General features: G+C 43.5%; 2 protein-coding genes and 2 pseudogenes across 3 annotated transcripts in view; 1 reads left to right on the top strand and 3 right to left on the bottom strand.

The window, feature by feature from the left end:
- Positions 1 to 17,453, bottom strand: part of ACOT13 (acyl-CoA thioesterase 13) — a 202,374-nt gene that overhangs the window by 91,501 nt on the left and 93,420 nt on the right. The window lies entirely within an intron of this gene.
- Positions 1 to 17,453, top strand: part of KIAA0319 — a 105,652-nt gene that overhangs the window by 37,877 nt on the left and 50,322 nt on the right. The window contains exons 2-3 of the mRNA XM_015135678.3: positions 10,481 to 10,638; positions 15,084 to 15,829. Coding sequence (XP_014991164.3) covers positions 10,584 to 10,638; positions 15,084 to 15,829 — 801 coding nt within the window. The 5' untranslated portion in view covers positions 10,481 to 10,583. The remainder of the gene's footprint in view (positions 1 to 10,480; positions 10,639 to 15,083; positions 15,830 to 17,453) is intronic.
- Positions 11,662 to 13,397, bottom strand: LOC106997845 (keratin, type II cytoskeletal 8 pseudogene; annotated as a pseudogene). The gene has a single exon (XR_013416802.1). The product of XR_013416802.1 is annotated as a keratin, type II cytoskeletal 8 pseudogene (transcript).
- Positions 12,771 to 13,701, bottom strand: LOC144329422 (keratin, type II cytoskeletal 8 pseudogene; annotated as a pseudogene).

The following is a 17,453-nucleotide window of genomic DNA, read 5'->3' on the forward strand; positions in this document are numbered from 1 at the left end:
ACCTCTGCTTCCTGGGCTCAAGTGATCCTCTTGCCTCAGCCTTCTGAGTAGCTGGGACTATAGGTGCATATCACTATGCCACACTAATTATATTTTTTTAAGGGATAGGGTCTCCCTGTGTTGTCCAGGCTGGTCTTGAACTCCTAGGCTCAAGTGATCCACCTGCCTCAGCCTCCCAAAGTGCTGGGATTACAGGGGTGAGCAACTGCGCCCCCGGGCCTGAACATCTTTTAATGTATTTCAAATGTGCTTACATTTTCTTTTCTATGTTCTCTCTGTTGATAGACTTTTTCTGTTGAATTTTTATTAATTTGAAAGTGCTCTTATGTGTTAGGGAAATTATCTTTTGTCTGCAATATGAGTTGCAAATATTTTCCCAGTTTGTTGTTGACACTTTTACTGCACTTATGGTGATTTTCCATGAACATTTAAAAAATCCATATATTTTATTAGTGGATAAAATTTATCCATATTTTTCTTTTCTTTTTTTTTCTTTGTGACAGTCTTTCTTTGTCACCCGGGCTAGAGTGCAGTGGCATGATCTCAGCTTACCGCAACCTCCACCTCCCAGATTCAGGCGATTCTCATGCCTCAGCCTCCTGAGTAGCTGGGACTACAGGCACCCGCCACCATACCTGGCTAATTTTTGTATTTTAGCATGTTGGCCAGGCTGGTCTCTAACTCCTGACCTCAGGTGATCTGCCCGCCTCAGCCTCCTAAAGTGCTGGGATTACAAGCATGAGCCACTGCCCCTGGCCTAGAATGTTTTCATTACTTTAAAACAAACAAACAAACAAAAAGCAAAAATTCTCTACATCTTATAGTTTACTCCCCATTTTCTTCCAATCTGCCAACTTTGAACAACTACTAATCTACTTTTTGTCTATGTGGAGTTGACCATCCTGCATATTTCATATAAATTGAATCATATAATATGTGGTTCTTCCTGACTGGCTTCTTTTCACTTAGCATAATGTTTTTGGTTTTTTTTTTTTTTTTTAAAGCATATTTTCAAGGTTTATCATGCTCTAGCATGTATTCGTACTTCATTCCTTTATATTGCCTATTATGCCTTTACATGGATATACCACATTATTTTTATCCATTTTTCAGTTGATGAATGTTTGGGTTGTTTCTACTTTTTGGCTATTATCAACATTCACATACAATTTTTTTTTTTTTTTTTTTTGAGACAGAGTTGGCTCGAAAAAACCATAGACTCAGCCTATGTTGCCCAGGCTCATCACAAACTCCTGGGCTCAAGCGATCCTCCCCACTCAGCCACCCAAAGTGCTGGGATTACAGGAGCGAGCCACCCTGCCAGGCCTAACTCCTGTATCATGTACACATTGTTTTGTGGCTATATGTTTTCATTTTTCTTGGGTATATACATAGGAGTAGAATTGCTGGGTTATATAGTAACTCTGTTTAACTGTTTGAAGAGCTACCAAATTATTTTCTAAGTGGCTGCATGCACTATTTTACATTCTCATCAACAGTGTATGAGGAGTCCAATTTCTCACATGCTTGACAATGTTTTTAATTATCTTTTTTATTATAGCCATGCTAGTGGGTATGAGGTGGTATCTCATTGTCTCTCTGACTTGCATTTCCCTGATTGCTAATGATATTGAGCATATTTTCATGAGCTTATTAGCCATTTATGTATCTTTTTTGGAGAACTGTCTATTCAGGTTCTTGTTCATATTTAAAATGATTTGTCTTTTTATTATTGACTTATAATGCTTATTTGTATACTTTAGATACAAGTCTCTTATTAGATTTTTGATTTGCAAAAGTTTCATCCCATTCCGTGGGCTGTCTTTTCACTTGCTTGATGGTATCCTTAGAAGCACAAAAGTTTTTCATTTTGGTGATGTCTATTTTATCTATTTTTTCTTTTATTGTTTGTCCTTTTGGTGTCATATTTAAGAAACCATTGCGTATTCAAAGTTCATGAAGATTGACACCCATGTTTTCTTCTAATAGTTTTGTAGTTTTAGTTCTGATATTTGAGTCTTTGATCCATTTTGAGTCGATTTTTGTATATGGTGTGTGGTAGGGGTCGAATTTCATTCTTTTGCATGTTGATATCTGTTTGTTGCGGCATCATTTGTTGAAAAGACTATTCTTTCCCCATTGAATTGTCCTGGAGCCCTTGTCAAAAGTCAGTCTCATAGTTTCTTGTAGTGCTTTTATGGGCTTGTGCTTTTCATTAGAAATTTATTTCAACACCTGTAAAAGTAAAAACTAAAAGAAAGAAAAAGAAATTTATCTTGGTGCAGGGATACAGCTTAGCATTTTTTTTCAGTTGCTACCTGTTTCTCTAATACAATTTATTTAACGACCTACCTTTTCTCCACTGATTTTTTTTTTTTTTTTTGGAGACAGAATCTCGATCTTGTTGCCCAGGCTGGAGTGCAGTGGCACGATCTTGGCTCACTGCAACCTCTGCCTCCCGGGTTCAAGCAATTCTTCTGCCTCAGCCTCCCGAGTAGCTGGTATTACAAGCGTGTGCCACCATGCCTGGCTAATTTTTGTATTTTTAGTACAGATGGGGTTTCATCATGTTGGTCAGGATGGTCTCGATCTCCTGACCTCATGATCTGCCCGCCTCGGGCTCCCAAAGTGCTGGGATTACAAGTGTGAGCCACTGTGCCCGGCCTTTTTTTTTTTTTTTTTTGAGACAGGGCCTGGCTCTGTCACCCAGGCTGGAGTGCAGTGGCATAATCTCAGCTCACTGCACCCTCTACCTCCCAAGTTTAAGCGATTCTCATGCCTCAGCCTCCTAAGTAGCTGGGATTACTGGTGGCTGTCACCAAACCCAGCTAATTTTTTGTCGTTTTAGTAGAGACGAGGTTTCATCATATTGCCCAAGTTGGTTTCTAACTCCTGAGCTCAAGCAGTCCACCCGCCTCAGCCTCCCAAAGTGTAAGCAGTTGACTCACAGGCCTGAGCCACTGTACTTGGCCTTCTCCACTGATTTGACATGCCATTTTTAATCATGTCCTTTGGTCTTGGAAGTATTTGGATCCATTTGTTGAATATCTGTACCATTCAGTGATCCATTTTTGCACCTGTACCATCCTCTTTTAATGATTTTTAAAATAATATATTTCATTATATGGTAAGACCAGTCTTCCCTCAATTATCTTCCTTTTCAAAAAATTTTGGCCTTTTTTCTTGTTAATTTTCCCATGTGCACTTTAAAATTCATTTTTTCTAGTTTTTCATTCACCCAAATAAAAATTCTGCCAGCATCATTTTATTGGACATGAAGAACTTTATGGGTTAATTTAGGAAACACTGATATATTTATGATACTGAGTCTATTTGTCCAAGAATATTTATTCATGTTTTTCCCCATTTATTTAAGGTTTTTCTCCATCTATTTAAGGTTTTTTTGTGTTCCTCAGTAGCATTTTATTTATTTATTTTTTCCTGAGTAGCATTTTAAGGTTGTCTTAAAATAGATATGCAAATACCTTGTTAAAGTCAGCCTTAGGTCTTCTATTTTTTGTCTGTTGCTGCTGCTGTAGTCCTCTATTATGGTTTCTGTAATTTTTATTGCTATAGTTTTCTGTTACATCTTCTACCTAGTTGTTGTTAATTGTTAGAATTTGAAGAGATATGGATATAATTTAATCTTCTGTTTATTTTTTAAATTGTTTTCTCCTTGAGAATTAAAAATTTAAGCATCTTCTTTCTACTATGCTGCCAATTACTTCATTCACAGTTGGGGAATGCAAAGTTATTTGGCCTGGAGAGCAGCAATTTTGAAATCATGTCATTTTAAAAAATGTTTTTAACAAAAGGAACATATTTGTATTTAAAATGCATACTTAAGCATTCTTTTTTTAACTAAAATTGTTAATATTAGTAGATGAGAAATAAGTAAAACCTAGAGTTATAAATGTGTCAGCTTATGTTTTAAATTCGTCCCTTTCCTCAGGAAGTTTACAATTTAGTTGAAGAGAAAATATACATACACCTAAAAAATTAATTGCTTCTGTAAGGAAACAAATGTTAGCTACCATATAAGTGATTTCAGAATACAGGGGTATATCTGCCACTTTAAAAATTATTAGATTGTCATTTGGCATTATAGTATTTGTGTTCTCCATAAAGCAGCCATTACTCACTGTAGGTGTCTGCTTTGATCTTACCTGAACCGAAGTATTTTATAACCCATAAACAGGAAAAAAAAAAAAAAAAAAAAAAAGGTCAAGTACTGTCACTTACCAGATAAAATTAGGTCTGGCTTTCTTTCTTTTCTTTTTTTGAGATGGAGTCTAGCTTTTGTTGCCCAGGCTGGAGTGCAATGGCACAATCTCGGCTCACTGCAGCCTCCACCTCCTGGGTTCAAGTGATTCTCCCACCCTCAGCCTCTCAAGTAGCTGGGATTACAGGTGTGTGCCTCCACGCCTGGCTAATTTTTGTATTTTTAGTAGAGACGGGGTTTCACCATGTTGGTCAGGCTGGTCTCGAACTCCTGACCTCAGGTGATCCACCCGCCTCAGCCTCCCAAAGTGTTGGGATTACAGGCATGAGCCACTGCACCCAGCCTGGCTTCTTAGAAACAGATGTTCAAGATAAGCAGTGGTTTAAATGAGAGAAAAGTTTATTTTTTCCTCAAGAAATCAAAGGTTGGCTGTCCAGGGCTGGTAGGCAGTCCCGCGTCTTCAAGGACCCAGCTCCTTCCATCTTCCCAGCGCTGGCTTGCTTTCTCAAGGCCTCCGTGTAGTCCTAGATGGCTGCTGTGGCAGCAGACCTTGTATTCTGTTCTAGGCAGCAGGAAGAAGAAAAGATGAGGAGGACAAAAAGAGCTTTCCTCAGAAGTTTTATTCAATAGTTCCTTTTCTGTCTCTTTGACCAGTGTATAATCACATGACCACACTAAGCTGCAAAAGGTGAGGGGTCTGTTAGTTGGGTATTCTGGGGCCCCAGATAATTATGTGTTTTATTACTAAGGAATAAATGGAGAATGTTCACTGAACAGGCAGTCTTTGCCACAGTCACCTTCATCTTATCCTTGAGCCTCATTCTTTGCATCTTTGACCTTCATCCCTCCATTGTCCGTGTCCTGGCACAGAAAGTGCTCCATCAGTACTTGTTGAATACCTTTCTGTACTTTGCTCATTTCTGGCCCCATCTCTGGGCTCACCCCATTCCCACATCTCATTCATTCTCTGACACAAGTCCTGAGCCTTACCCCATCTCTGAATCAGTGATGTCATCACTATCACCCAAAGAAGGGAAAGAATTCAGCTGGGGTGAGGCTTCTCAGATGGCCTAGGGGTCATGCGTGACCGGAAGCCTAGAGAAGGAATGAGATTGAGGAACAGGATATGGCCAGAAATATCAGGAGTCAGAAATATCCATTCCGGCCAGGTGCAGTGGCTCACACCTATAATCCCAACACTTTGGGAGACCGAGGTGGGCAGATCACTTGAGGTCAAGAGTTCGAGGCCAGCCTGGCCAACATGGCGAAACCCCGTCTCTACTAAAAATACAAAAATGAGCCGGGTATGGTGGTACGCACCTGCAGTCCCAGCTACTTGGGAGGCTGAGGTAGGAGAATCGTTTGAACCTGGGAGGTGGATGTTGCGTGAGCTGAGATTGCACCACTGCACTCCAGCCTAGGCAACAGAGTGAGACTCTGTCTCAAAAAATAAAAAAAAATAAAAAAAATAAAAAAAAAGAAACATCCATTCCAACATCTCTCGGTAATTTTGTTTAAAAACCTGTGTCAGAATGACCATATTAAAATATCTGTCTTCTATAAAAATGAAAACTACAAGTGTATTTTATTAATACAAAGGTAAGATGTGTTCAGTTTAGAAAAAATAGAAAATACGGATCAGAAAAGAAGCAAAAAAGGAAAAGGAAAAAAGCATTTATTATTGTCACCGGTTTTCACCATGGGAGGATGTTTCCTTTCAGATCTTTACATGTATACAATTGACCCATGCAGAGTTTATGGAAGGATATATGGGCTTGTACTATTTATAACATTTTGAACTTGTGAAGCCTTATTTTAAAAGTTCTATTTTGTCACTCGACTCAACTTTACCTTTGATCAAAATTGTTAAAGAGCTTGACAGGCTTTCTATGTAAATTCTTTAAATGTTTTCTTCCCTTTTAATGAAGACAGAAAACTACAGTGAGGTGGGCAGAAGGCAAGCAGCAGGAGAGAGCATGAGTCCGTCAAGAGAACTGGGTCATTCGGAGACTGAATAATAAGTAAGGAAAGTCTTAAGTAATCCAGAGTGGAATGGACGAACTTCACAGAACCATCAAAGAGGGTGGGGGTGCCACAGTGAAAGCTTGAGGTCTTGAGTCTAAAGACTGACTCTGAAACTCAGCGTCCTTCCTGTAAAATGGGAATGAGAGCTCCTAACTCCTAACAGTTCCTACAAGTAGATCAGATAAGATAATATATGTGAAGCATTATTTAACCCATAAAGTACTAACTAACTATGTATTTAAAAAGCAACACTTGGCCAGGTGCAGTGGCTCATGCCTGTAATCCCAGCACTTTGGGAGGCCAAGGTGGGTGAATCACCTGAGGTCAGGAGTTTGACACCAGCCTGGCCAACGTGGTGAAACCCCTTCTCTACTAAAAATACAAAAATTAGCTGGCCATGGTGGTTGGCATCTGTAATCCTAGCTACTCAGGAGACTGAAGCAGGAGAATCACTTGAACCCAGGAGGAAGAGGTTGCTGTGAGCCAAGATCCCGGGAGGAAGAGGTTGCTGTGAGCCAAGATCATACCATTGCACTCCAACCTGGGTGACAAGAGCAAAACTCTGTCCCAAAATAACAAACAAAAACAAAAACAAAAAAGCAACACTTATAAGCTATTAGAACTGAAGGAATTTTGATAACACCTAGTCCATATGTCTTTTAATGTTGAGGAAATGGAGACGCATTGTCTTCTTACATTAATGTACCCCCCAAAAAGAACCTTAAATATGGTATTGAGAAGGGGAAACGCTTTTTATGCTGAGCACCTGTAAAGTTTGCACTGAGATAATGACAATGAATTGCTTTCCAGGTACGATATGGTTGTGAAAGTTGTACCTTGCACAACCAAAGGCATTCATCAAAGGGGCATGGGATTGGGAATTTGGTTTACAGTCCATTTGCCAAACTGTGTTCCTTCAGAGCAGTATCTTCTCTTAGAGCTACCTTTTCTTAATTTGCCTGAAGCAACCATATGGTACGGTGGAGGCCCAATCTTTATCCATGGGATTCTTGACTAATGATCTCTGGCTGATAGCGGTGTTGCTATTCTGGGCCCCAGCACCTTGGGCAGCTGAATAAATGTCATTTCTGGGAGGCCAGTTGCTCTTCTCTTGCCCTTTGGTTAGGGAGTAGTCGATGGCTGCAGATGGAAGATGGCCAGTCTTCCCTTCCACCTCCCATCTCTAACATACTTTCCTCACTGGAAGCAAAGGGAGTTATTGGTGGCAAACTTTGCAGAACCAGGTATTCTTCCTCTAGGGTTTTAGGCATGAATGTTATGAAATGCTTACTGTTTTCTTTCTCCATTTTACCTTATCAAAGCAGGTGTTCTGATGGCCTCGGGTCCATTGTACTGACACAGAGGTGTTACACCCACCTCCTGACCTTACCTTAGCTCACCTTTGCTCTGGTTCCTTCGTGTCGCTTGGTCTAACTCAGCCCAACTCTGGACCTTAAAGGCCCTTTTCACCTACCCAGGGCATGGCCAGTGATGGTGTTAGGCTAGGCAGCACCTGTGCTCTGTGTGGTCGATGGCAGGCCCCTATGTGCAGTTCAACGGGCGGCACTCTTGTGATTTGAATTGTTCCTCGGTTAAACTCAAAAACAAGGCCTAGAACTTCCAGACACCATCTTAAGAGAATGTTATGTGTTTGATTTTGTTTGCAGGCTCCTTGTCGTTTCCGGTTATTTCCTGCCCCCACTAGGCTGCCACAGAGTTCTTAAATAACTTGACTGGAGACATCTGTAGGGGTGTTTCCCTCTCTTTTTTATCCCTATGACACTTATAAATTTCTAAAAGTACTGCAGTGCTTCTGGAAATGGGTGAGGAAGAGTCTTATCCTTCTATAAGTTTTTATCCACACATCCTCTGCGTGGAGGGAGGAGGAATGAAGGGGTGGGTGGGAAGACTGGTGTGAATTGGAACTAAAATCTAGTTTATCACAGCATACCATCTTGCAACTCACAGCAGGATTCTGACACCACATTAGGAAACCTTATGTAGATTTTTTGAACATTAGCTTGTGTGTTTCCTCCTGGGAGTCTGTGTTATGTATTTGAAATAATAAGCACTTGGAGTGCAGCTCCAAGTCCAGACTGCCTTGTACTGGTTCTTCTACCTTGGGCAAACCAGTTCACTTTTTTGAACCTCAATTGTATCATCTAATGCAGAGATAACAATATGTCTGGGTTGTTGTGAAGATCACACTGAGAAAGTACCAGGCAAAAATGAAGTGCTTATATTAACCAAATTCAATTAAATGTAAGATGCTAATGATTGTATTTAATAAGATGCATGATTATTTTAAATACCACTAAGGAAAAGAATGCTGTCAATTAAGCCAAGATTTATCACTTTCTTCTCACTTAGAATGTTTAAACAAATTGAAAGAAATGGAGGGGGGTGCTTATTTAGGCAGATTTTTATCATAAATCATTCTTGTGCATATGTTAAAAGGAACATATAACTGACACATTAAGGTATTCTTAAATTTTCTTCCTGCCCAATAACTTGTCAGTGCAGTTATTGATACCTGTGGCTTTTCCACATATTGCCTGTGCGCCATCATGAGCTTTGGGGAATGCAGCTTTGGGGGATGCAGCATTTCTTTTTTTTTTTTTTTTTTTTGAGACAGTGTCTCACTCTGTCGCCCAGGCTGGAGTGCAGTGGTACAATCTTGGCTCACTGCAAGCTCCGCCTCCTGGGTTCACGCCATTCTCCTGCCTCCGCCTCCAGAGTAGCTGGGACTACAGGCGCCTGCCACCATGCTTGGCTAATTTTTTGTATTTTTAGTAGAGACAGGGTTTCACCGTGTTAGCCAGGATGGTCTTGATCTCCTGACCTCGTGACCCACCTGCCTCGGCCTCCCAAAGTGCTGGGATTACAGGTGTGAGCCACCGCGCCCGGCTGGGATGCAGCATTTCTTAAGAGAGTGCCTCATGTTGTCTTTGGGATGTTCTTCCAAGCCTCTGACTCCAGTTCTGCACAGCTGATGTGCATGCATAAACAATACCATCCACTTCCTGCCTGGCATGTGGCCATCTGCAATTGTAGGACATCCTGATATCAGAAATGGTAAAATGTGAAAATATTTATGTGTTAGAATTTATGAAATATAGGCTGGGCACAATGGCTCACGCCTGTAATCGTTGAGAGGCTGAGATGGGCAGATCACTTGAGGCCAGGAGTTCGAGACCAGCCTGGCCAACATGGCAAAACCCCATCTCTACTAAAAATACAAAAATTAGCCAGGTGTGGTAGTTTGTGCCTGTAGTCCCACCTACTTGGAGGCTGAGGCACAAGAATCACTTGAACCCAGGAGGCAGAGATTGCAGTGAGCTAAGATTATGCCACTGCACTCTAGCCTGGATGACAGTGCAAGACCCCATCTCAAATATATATATACACACACATATATATATGAAATACAGTAGTATGATTTATTCCATCATTATTTCATAGTTTTAGCTTTGAGAGCCTGCATATAAAAGCAGACAATGGCCAGAACAAATATAAAATAGAACTTTGACCGACAATCCACAGCCTGGGAAACCAGTCCCTTATCTACAATAAGCAGCCTAGGAAGCCAGCCTGCTATAAGTCAGACTTGTAGGAAGCCAGGTTGCTGTCTCTAAAAACAATCCTGAAAGCTAAACAGCAACTTCTGTAACAGTCAGCCCCGAATGACCAGGACTTGATAATAACTAATGGCTTCCTTAATTTTTATCCCTTCTTCCAACTTTGGACCAGTCAGAGAACGCCAAACATGCCTCCTAACCAATCACATAGGATGCCCCACTTCTAGTGAGCCGCCTGCAGCGTCCCCTTCCAACAGCCTTCAATTAGAGCACACCTGAGACTTTCCCTTTTTCCACTATAAAGTTTTCCCACTCCTCTGCCTGTCTCTGAGTCTCTGCCAAAGACAAGTGATGGTGGCTGACTGCCTTTCTATAGCAAGCTCTGAATAAATAGCCTTTGCTTTTCTCATTTTGTTGGTCCTCGTTTATTTCCACAGCTTGTAAGGAGAGTAAGCCTGAAATTCTTTGGCTCTTCTCAGGAACTATACTGGCTATTTGAACAAATGCTTTAGGTGGATGTTTGCCTGGGATGTGGCTCTGTGATGTGACCAGGACAGGCTTCCCACTGACATGAATAAATGATGGAAATAATTTGGGATGTTTCTACATTTACCTATTCTTTTCTTCCTTCCTCTTTTATGTTTTTCCTTTGAAGTTCTTGAGGCCAAATCTGGCTCCTAAAAAACATCAAAGGAAGCTTGCACCAAACGCTCTGCAGGGCCGCCTCAGAAGCCTGCCATCACCCAGTGTGGTGCAGAATGGCGCCCCCCACAGGTGTGCTCTCTTCATTGCTGCTGCTGGTGACAGTTGCAGGTAGGGAACTACTACCTTGGAGATACCCGTGTTGGGCTTGAGTTTCTTGTCTAGTGTAAGCAACTCAGATCAACCTGAGGTGAAGGTGCTGTTGGTTTGCTTTTCAATAGAATTATTTTACAGGTAAAAGCATGAAAGGCAGACCTCATGCATGAATGGTTTTCTGTAAACAGGAATTTAAGTTTATTATTATCATGACTATTCCATGGGAAAATAAAATCACATTTCACATATACTAGGAAAACTTTATGTTTGTATACTGAAAAGAATTGCATACTAGATCTGGCTGGAAAGGCCAGACTTTCTTTGATCAGAAATCTTTATTTTCATTATACTCAGTTTGCTTTTGGTGGATACACCCATGGCAAAAAATCGTTGGTGAGCATCATTTAAGAAGACCCATGACTAGGCTGGGCTGGCTAAGCCCATTTGAGTATACCAAGGATTGAGGGTGGTGATATGGCTAGAAAAAGTGTTTTGTACAGTTTATCAAAATGTAACAAAGCCATAATGAAGATAACCTTGGCAAGACCCTTGTTAAAATGCAATTTCTCATGCCACTCTCCAGGCCTACTGAATCAGAACTCCTAGGGGTGTGGCTCTGGGATCTGGGTTTTCAGCAGCACCTGGAGATGATTCAGAAGCACCCAAATTTTGGGCAGCACCATTTGATATGATGTGAGGGCCACTCCAGAAAGGATGGCCATTGGAAAAGCCCTGTCATGACTTGTAGATCACTTACTCCCCTCCATCCACCCATCTTACCAAACTCATTGCTGCTGAGTGTATGAGACAAAATGTCCCCTTATTTCATCTTTAATATATTCTAGAAAATATCTTCATTAATGTTTTAGATGATGTCATTAATGTTTAGAGACCCATATTTTTTTCCTTGCAAATCTCTACTTTTTCATTCCTTTTTGCCCTTTTCTTATGAGGCGTTCTCCCCTAATTCAAAATATGAATTCCTGAGTTATTGCATCCCAATAAATGTTATTTGCAATTTCCTCATCTTCCTTTTTTTTTTTTTTTTTTGGCAGTTGGCAGAACTAGCTGAGGGTTTATTTTGGAAAAAAACCATTGAATTGTTTTGTAGCTGGAGGCATGGGCAAGGGGGATAGGGGATACCTCAGGCAGTGAACTCCCCTGCGGGTGGGCTGAGGGTGAGGGCTGAGCCTCAGGTGGGTCTCCTGTTCCCTATGCTCCCCTGCACAGCGGCCTCCCTGACAAGTTCTGGGGCAGTCACAGGAAGGGGTAGGCTGGGAGGGGCTGCTGTGGCCATTCACTTGGACAGAACATCAGAGGATTCAGACACCAGCTTCCTATCATGAATCTCGATCTTCTTCACAACCATGGCCCCGAAGGAGTTAGTGCCACTGAAGGAGCTGGAGCACCCACCAGAGCCAAAGCTGGAGCCCAGGCTGTAGCTGAGACCAGGGTTTGTGAGGCCCCCATAGGCCGAGCTCAGCTCACCTGAGTAGCCACTGGTGGTCTTCATATGGATACTCACATTCTGCATCCCAGACTCCAGCCGGCTCTCCTCGCCCTCCAGCACCTTCCTGTAGGTGACAATCTTGATGTCCAGGGCTGGCTTGATGATCATCAGCTCCTCGTATTCATGCAGCTGCTGCGCCATGTCCTGCATGGCCCACTGCAGGGTGGCCTCCAACTCGGACAGCTTGGCATTGGCATCCTTAATGGCCAGCTCCCCATGCTGCTCGGCATCCACAATGGTGGCCTCTAGAGAAACCCTCTGGCCTTTGAGGCCCTCAGTCTCAGTCTGGAGCCAGCCGATATTCTGATTCATCTCAGAGATCTCCGTCTTTGTATGATGCAGGTCATCCCTGTGCTTCCCAGCCAGAGCCTGCAGCTCCTCATACTTGACCTGGTGCAGGCTCTCAGCCCCGGCCTGGCTGCGGTTGGTGATCTCCTTATACTGGGCCTTGACCTCAGCAGTAATGCTGTCCATGTCCAGAGAGCAGCTGTTGTCCATGGACAGCACCACAGATGTGTCTGAGATCTGGGACTGCAGCTCCCGGATCTCTTCTTCATACAGCTGCCTGAGGAGGTTGATCTCGTTGTTCTGCCCTTCCAGGCGAGACTCCTCCAGCTCTACCTTGTTCATGTAAGCTTTATCCACATGCTTCTTGATGAGGACAAATTCATTCTCTGTTGCTAAAATTTATTTGTTGATTTATTTTTTTTTTTTTGAGATGGAGTCTCACTCTCACCCAGGCTGGAGTGCTATGGCAAGATCTCACTGCAACCTCTGCCTCCTGGGTTCAAGCAATTCTCCTGCCTCAGCTTCCCGAGTAGCTGGAATTACAGGCATCTGCCACTATGCCCAGCTAATTTTTGTATCTTTAGTAGAGACAGGGTTTCACCATGTTGGTCAGGCTGGTCTCAAACTCCTGTCCTCAGGTGATCCACCCACCTCAGCCTCCCAAATTGTTCGGATTACAGATGTGAGCCACTGTGCCCAGCCTTCTGTAAAATTATTGATCTTGTCCTTGTACGTGTTCTTGAAATCCCCCACTAGCCCTGGGGTGTTGCCAAACTCGGCCTCCAGCTTCAGCTTTTCCTGGCCCAGCATGTCCAGCTGCTGCTGAAGGTTGATGTAGCAGTCAAACATGTGGTCCACATTCATCCGAACTGTCTTCTGCTGCTACAGGAGGCTCCAGTTGGTCTCCAGCACCTTGTTCTATTGCTCCAGGAACCATACCTTGTTGTAAAGGAGGCAAACTTGTTGATGGTCTTGATCTGCTCCTTCTCCTGGGTGCACATGGCCTGGATGTTGGCGTCCACCTCCAGCTTAAGGGGGCTCAGCAGGCTCTAGTTGACTGTGACGGCTGTGATGCCCTCCATACCATTCGCCCCATCATAGCCTCCACCCGGACCCATACTGGTGCCCAAGCCACCTTGGAAGCTGCTGCTGCTGCCTACTCAAGAGAAGCTGAAGGAGCTGATGCTGGCACCAGACCAGCTTGTGTAGGAGTGGCTGCTGAAGGCCCAGGGGCCAGAAGTAGACACCTTGTAGGACTTATGGGCCACCTTGATGGACATGGTGGAGGCAAGAGGAATGAACCAGGTGGAGATTCAAGAAGGTGCACATGCTTCTATGTGCTTTTTTTTTGAGATAGGGTCTTGCTCTGTCACCCGGGCTGGAGTGCAGTGGTGCCATCATGGCTCACTACAACCTCAACCTCCTGGGCTTAAGCAATCCTCCCACATTGGCCTCACAAAGTGCTGGGATTACAGGTGTGAACCATCACACTCAGCCTTCACACTCAGCCTTCTCTATCTTTTTTACCTTTGTAAAGGCTCAACAGTGATTTTATTAATTTGTTAACAATCATCAAGTAACTAGTATACCCACAGATTGGGCTAGGATTTATAGAGCACACAAACATGGGCGACAGGTTCCCTGGTCTCCAGTCTGATCGTTCTTGAAGAGCTTTCTAGAGTGTGTCTAATAAATTCTGAAGTAATTCTGGCAACTTGGACCAAATGAAGAATGATTTAGTTGTTGGGAGCCTTGCCTTCTCAAACTTTATTTGGCATTAAGATCTTTGCTTTTAACGTATGTATATCGAAACAGCCCCCATTCAGGTGATCTTTTGCAGAACAAAGGAACGGCGCACCCCAGAGGTGTGCCAAGGAATCCACCACCTCCAGCCACACTGAAAGCTGCCCTAAGCTTTGAGTTGAAGGCTCCTGCCTTACAAAGGTCTCCTTGCCTCCTTGTGACAGTTTGCTTCCCTGTCCATTTATCCAGCATCAAGATAGCCTGCGAGACTTAAAATCAATTAACAATAAAACAAAGACATGATGCTATTTTGTAAAGTAAACATGTATAACTGAATTTTATATCAGGAGCAAAATATTATAAATAATATAAATATAATGTAGAAGACTATTTCTGTTAAGTAAGTGGAGTGAAACTATATGAAAAAAGAACAAATGGATGGAAGGGTGCATGGATAGGTGTAAGAATCTGGATGGATGAGTGGGTGGATGGGTGGAGGGATGGAGTGATGGATGGGTGAGTGGAAAGGTAGAAGAATGGAAAGATGGATGGATGGATGGGAGGATGGATGCATGGATAGATGGATGGAAAAGTAGAAGGGTAGATGGATGGATATGTGGGTGAAAGGATGGATAGACAGATGGGTAGAAAGGCGGAAAGATAGGAGGAAAGATGGATGGGTGGATGAATGGAAGGATGAGTGGATGGAAGATGAATGAGTGGGTGGGAAGGTAGGAGAATGAATGTATGGATGGATGGTTTGATGGATTGCTGTGATCTTTCTGTGGAAAATGCCGATTGTTTATTTGCTTGCCAGACTGGCCAGGGATTGAGAAGACTCCCTTTTCCTGGTTTCTTAAGCTGGAGGTGCTTCCCTGTATATGCCTTTCTCCTTCATTAGAAACTACTTTGTTTACAGGTTGTGCCTGTAAGCAGTGCAGCGAGGGGAGGACGTATTCCAATGCAGTCATTTCACCTAACTTGGAAACCACCAGAATCATGCGGGTGTCTCACACCTTCCCTGTCGTAGACTGCACAGCCGCTTGCTGTGACCTGTCCAGCTGTGACCTGGCCTGGTGGTTCGAGGGCCACTGCTACCTGGTGAGCTGCCCCCACAAAGAGAACTGTGAGCCCAAGAAGATGGGCCCCATCAGGTCTTATCTCACTTTTGTGCTCAGGCCTGTTCAGAGGCCTGCACAGCTGCTGGACTATGGGGACATGATGCTGAACAGGGGCTCCCCCTCGGGGATCTGGGGGGACTCACCTGAGGATATCAGAAAGGACTTACCCTTTCTAGGCAAAGATTGGGGACTAGGGGAGATGTCTGAGTACTCAGATGACTACCGGGAGCTGGAGAAGGACCTCTTGCAACCCAATGGCAAGCAGGAGCCCAGAGGGAGTGCCGAGTACATGGACTGGGGCCTACTGCCAGGCAGCGAGGGGGGCTTCAACTCCTCTGTTGGAGACAGCCCTGAGGTGCCAGCGGAGACACAGCAGGACCCTGAGCTCCATTACCTGAATGAGTCAGCTTCAACCCCTGCCCCAAAACTCCCTGAGAGAAGTGTGTTGCTTCCCTTGCTGACTACCCCATCTTCAGGAGAACTGTTGGAGAAAGAAAAGGCTTCTCAGCTCCAGGAACAATCCAGCAACAGCTCTGGAAAAGAGGTGGGTGTGTTCAGGATGTGCTTGGGGGTGGGATGGGCTGAGTGGGGCAGAGCGCAGGAGGGGCTGAATTTCAGGAGCCAGGCACTCATTCAGGCTGTGTGAGCTTAAGGAGGTTCCTCCTAAGGGCACCTATCTCAGGTGGTGGCGGGAAAGATGACTGTCTCTCAGAGATTTCTAGGAAGCAGAACATCTCATTCCTTTGCTATGCCCCCATGGCCAGGCTGTTAAAAAGAACAAATAGTTCTGCCTTCACGAGTCAGCCAGCTCATGAAGACTTAAGCCCTTCTCCCTAGAAATGCCTCTAGCAATTTTTTTTTTTTTTTTTTTTTTTTTTGAGACAGAGTCTCACTCTGTAGCCCAGGCTGGAGTGCAGTGGTGTGATCTCAGCTCACTGCAAGCTCCACCTTCCGGGTTCACATCATTCTTCTGCCTCAGCTTCCCGAGTAGCTGGGACTACAGGTGCCTGCCACCACGCCCAGCTAATAGTTTTGTATTTTTAGTAGAGATGGGGTTTCACCATGTTAGCCAGGATGGTCTAGATCTCCTGACCTCATGATCCACCCGCCTTGGCCTCCCAAAGTGCTGGGATTACAGGTGTGAGATACCGCGCCCGGAGACTCTAGCAATATTTAAAGCAAAGGGAGATGGTATAGAAGTCCCTGGAGCCAGCGCATATACCCAGGGGCTTTGAAAATCCACCCTAGTAGGTTTCTTCAAGACTGAACAGGTGCTTTGGCTGCTAGAAACTCCACGTGGCATCATGAACAGTTGGATAGGATGAGAGAGATATGAAGGAGAGAACTTAAGCATCATAAAATGTTCCATGAAAAAGCTCAGGTGAAAAAAGAATGAGGGTCACTGCAGTGGAGCGATTTCAAAAGCAGGTGGAAAGCTGAGTGTTAATGGCAGGAGGTCTGGGAGACAGACAATGAGAACTGTGTGGTGAGGAGAGGGTAGTTGGAGAGCTCGGAGGCTGCTTGTTTGGAAACTGGTCAGGACTTGAGAATGTGATGAGCATGTTGATCAGAGGAAGCTGAGTATAGGTCAAATAAAGTAAAAAAAAAAAAAAAAAAAAGCTGGGAGTACTTTAAGAATTTTTTAAAGGAGGTTTCCTTTTTTAAATTCCAGTGCTTATGTTAGAATAAGTTAGGAATGCTGGATTGAATTGACTATACATTATAATCTCAACCATGAAAAATGTTTAAAAAGGTCTAGAAGTCATTTTTAAGTGGTTTTTTTTTTTTTTTTTTTTTTTTTTTTTTTTTTTTTGAGACAGAATCTTGCTCTGTCACCCAGGCTGGAGTGCAGTGGCACGATCTCGGCTCACTGCAACCTCTGCCTCCCAGGTTCAAGCGATTCTTCTGCCTCAGCCTTCCAGGTAGCTGGGACTACAGGTGTGCAACACCATGCCTGGCTAATTTTTGTATTTTTTAGTAGAGATGGATTTTCACTATGTTGGCCAAGATGGCCTCGAACTCCTGACCTCAAATGATACACCCGCCTTGGCCTCCTAAAGTGTTGGGATTACAGGCATGAGCCACCGTGCCCAGCCAAGATTTAATCAGAAGGTTTTTTTCTGCTTATATTTTTCTGAATTTTGAAGTGTCTATATTTTTCTGTACTT

The sequence above is a fragment of the Macaca mulatta genome, chromosome 4, assembly GCF_049350105.2.
Source record: "Macaca mulatta isolate MMU2019108-1 chromosome 4, T2T-MMU8v2.0, whole genome shotgun sequence".
NCBI classification, from domain to species: domain Eukaryota; kingdom Metazoa; phylum Chordata; class Mammalia; order Primates; family Cercopithecidae; genus Macaca; species Macaca mulatta.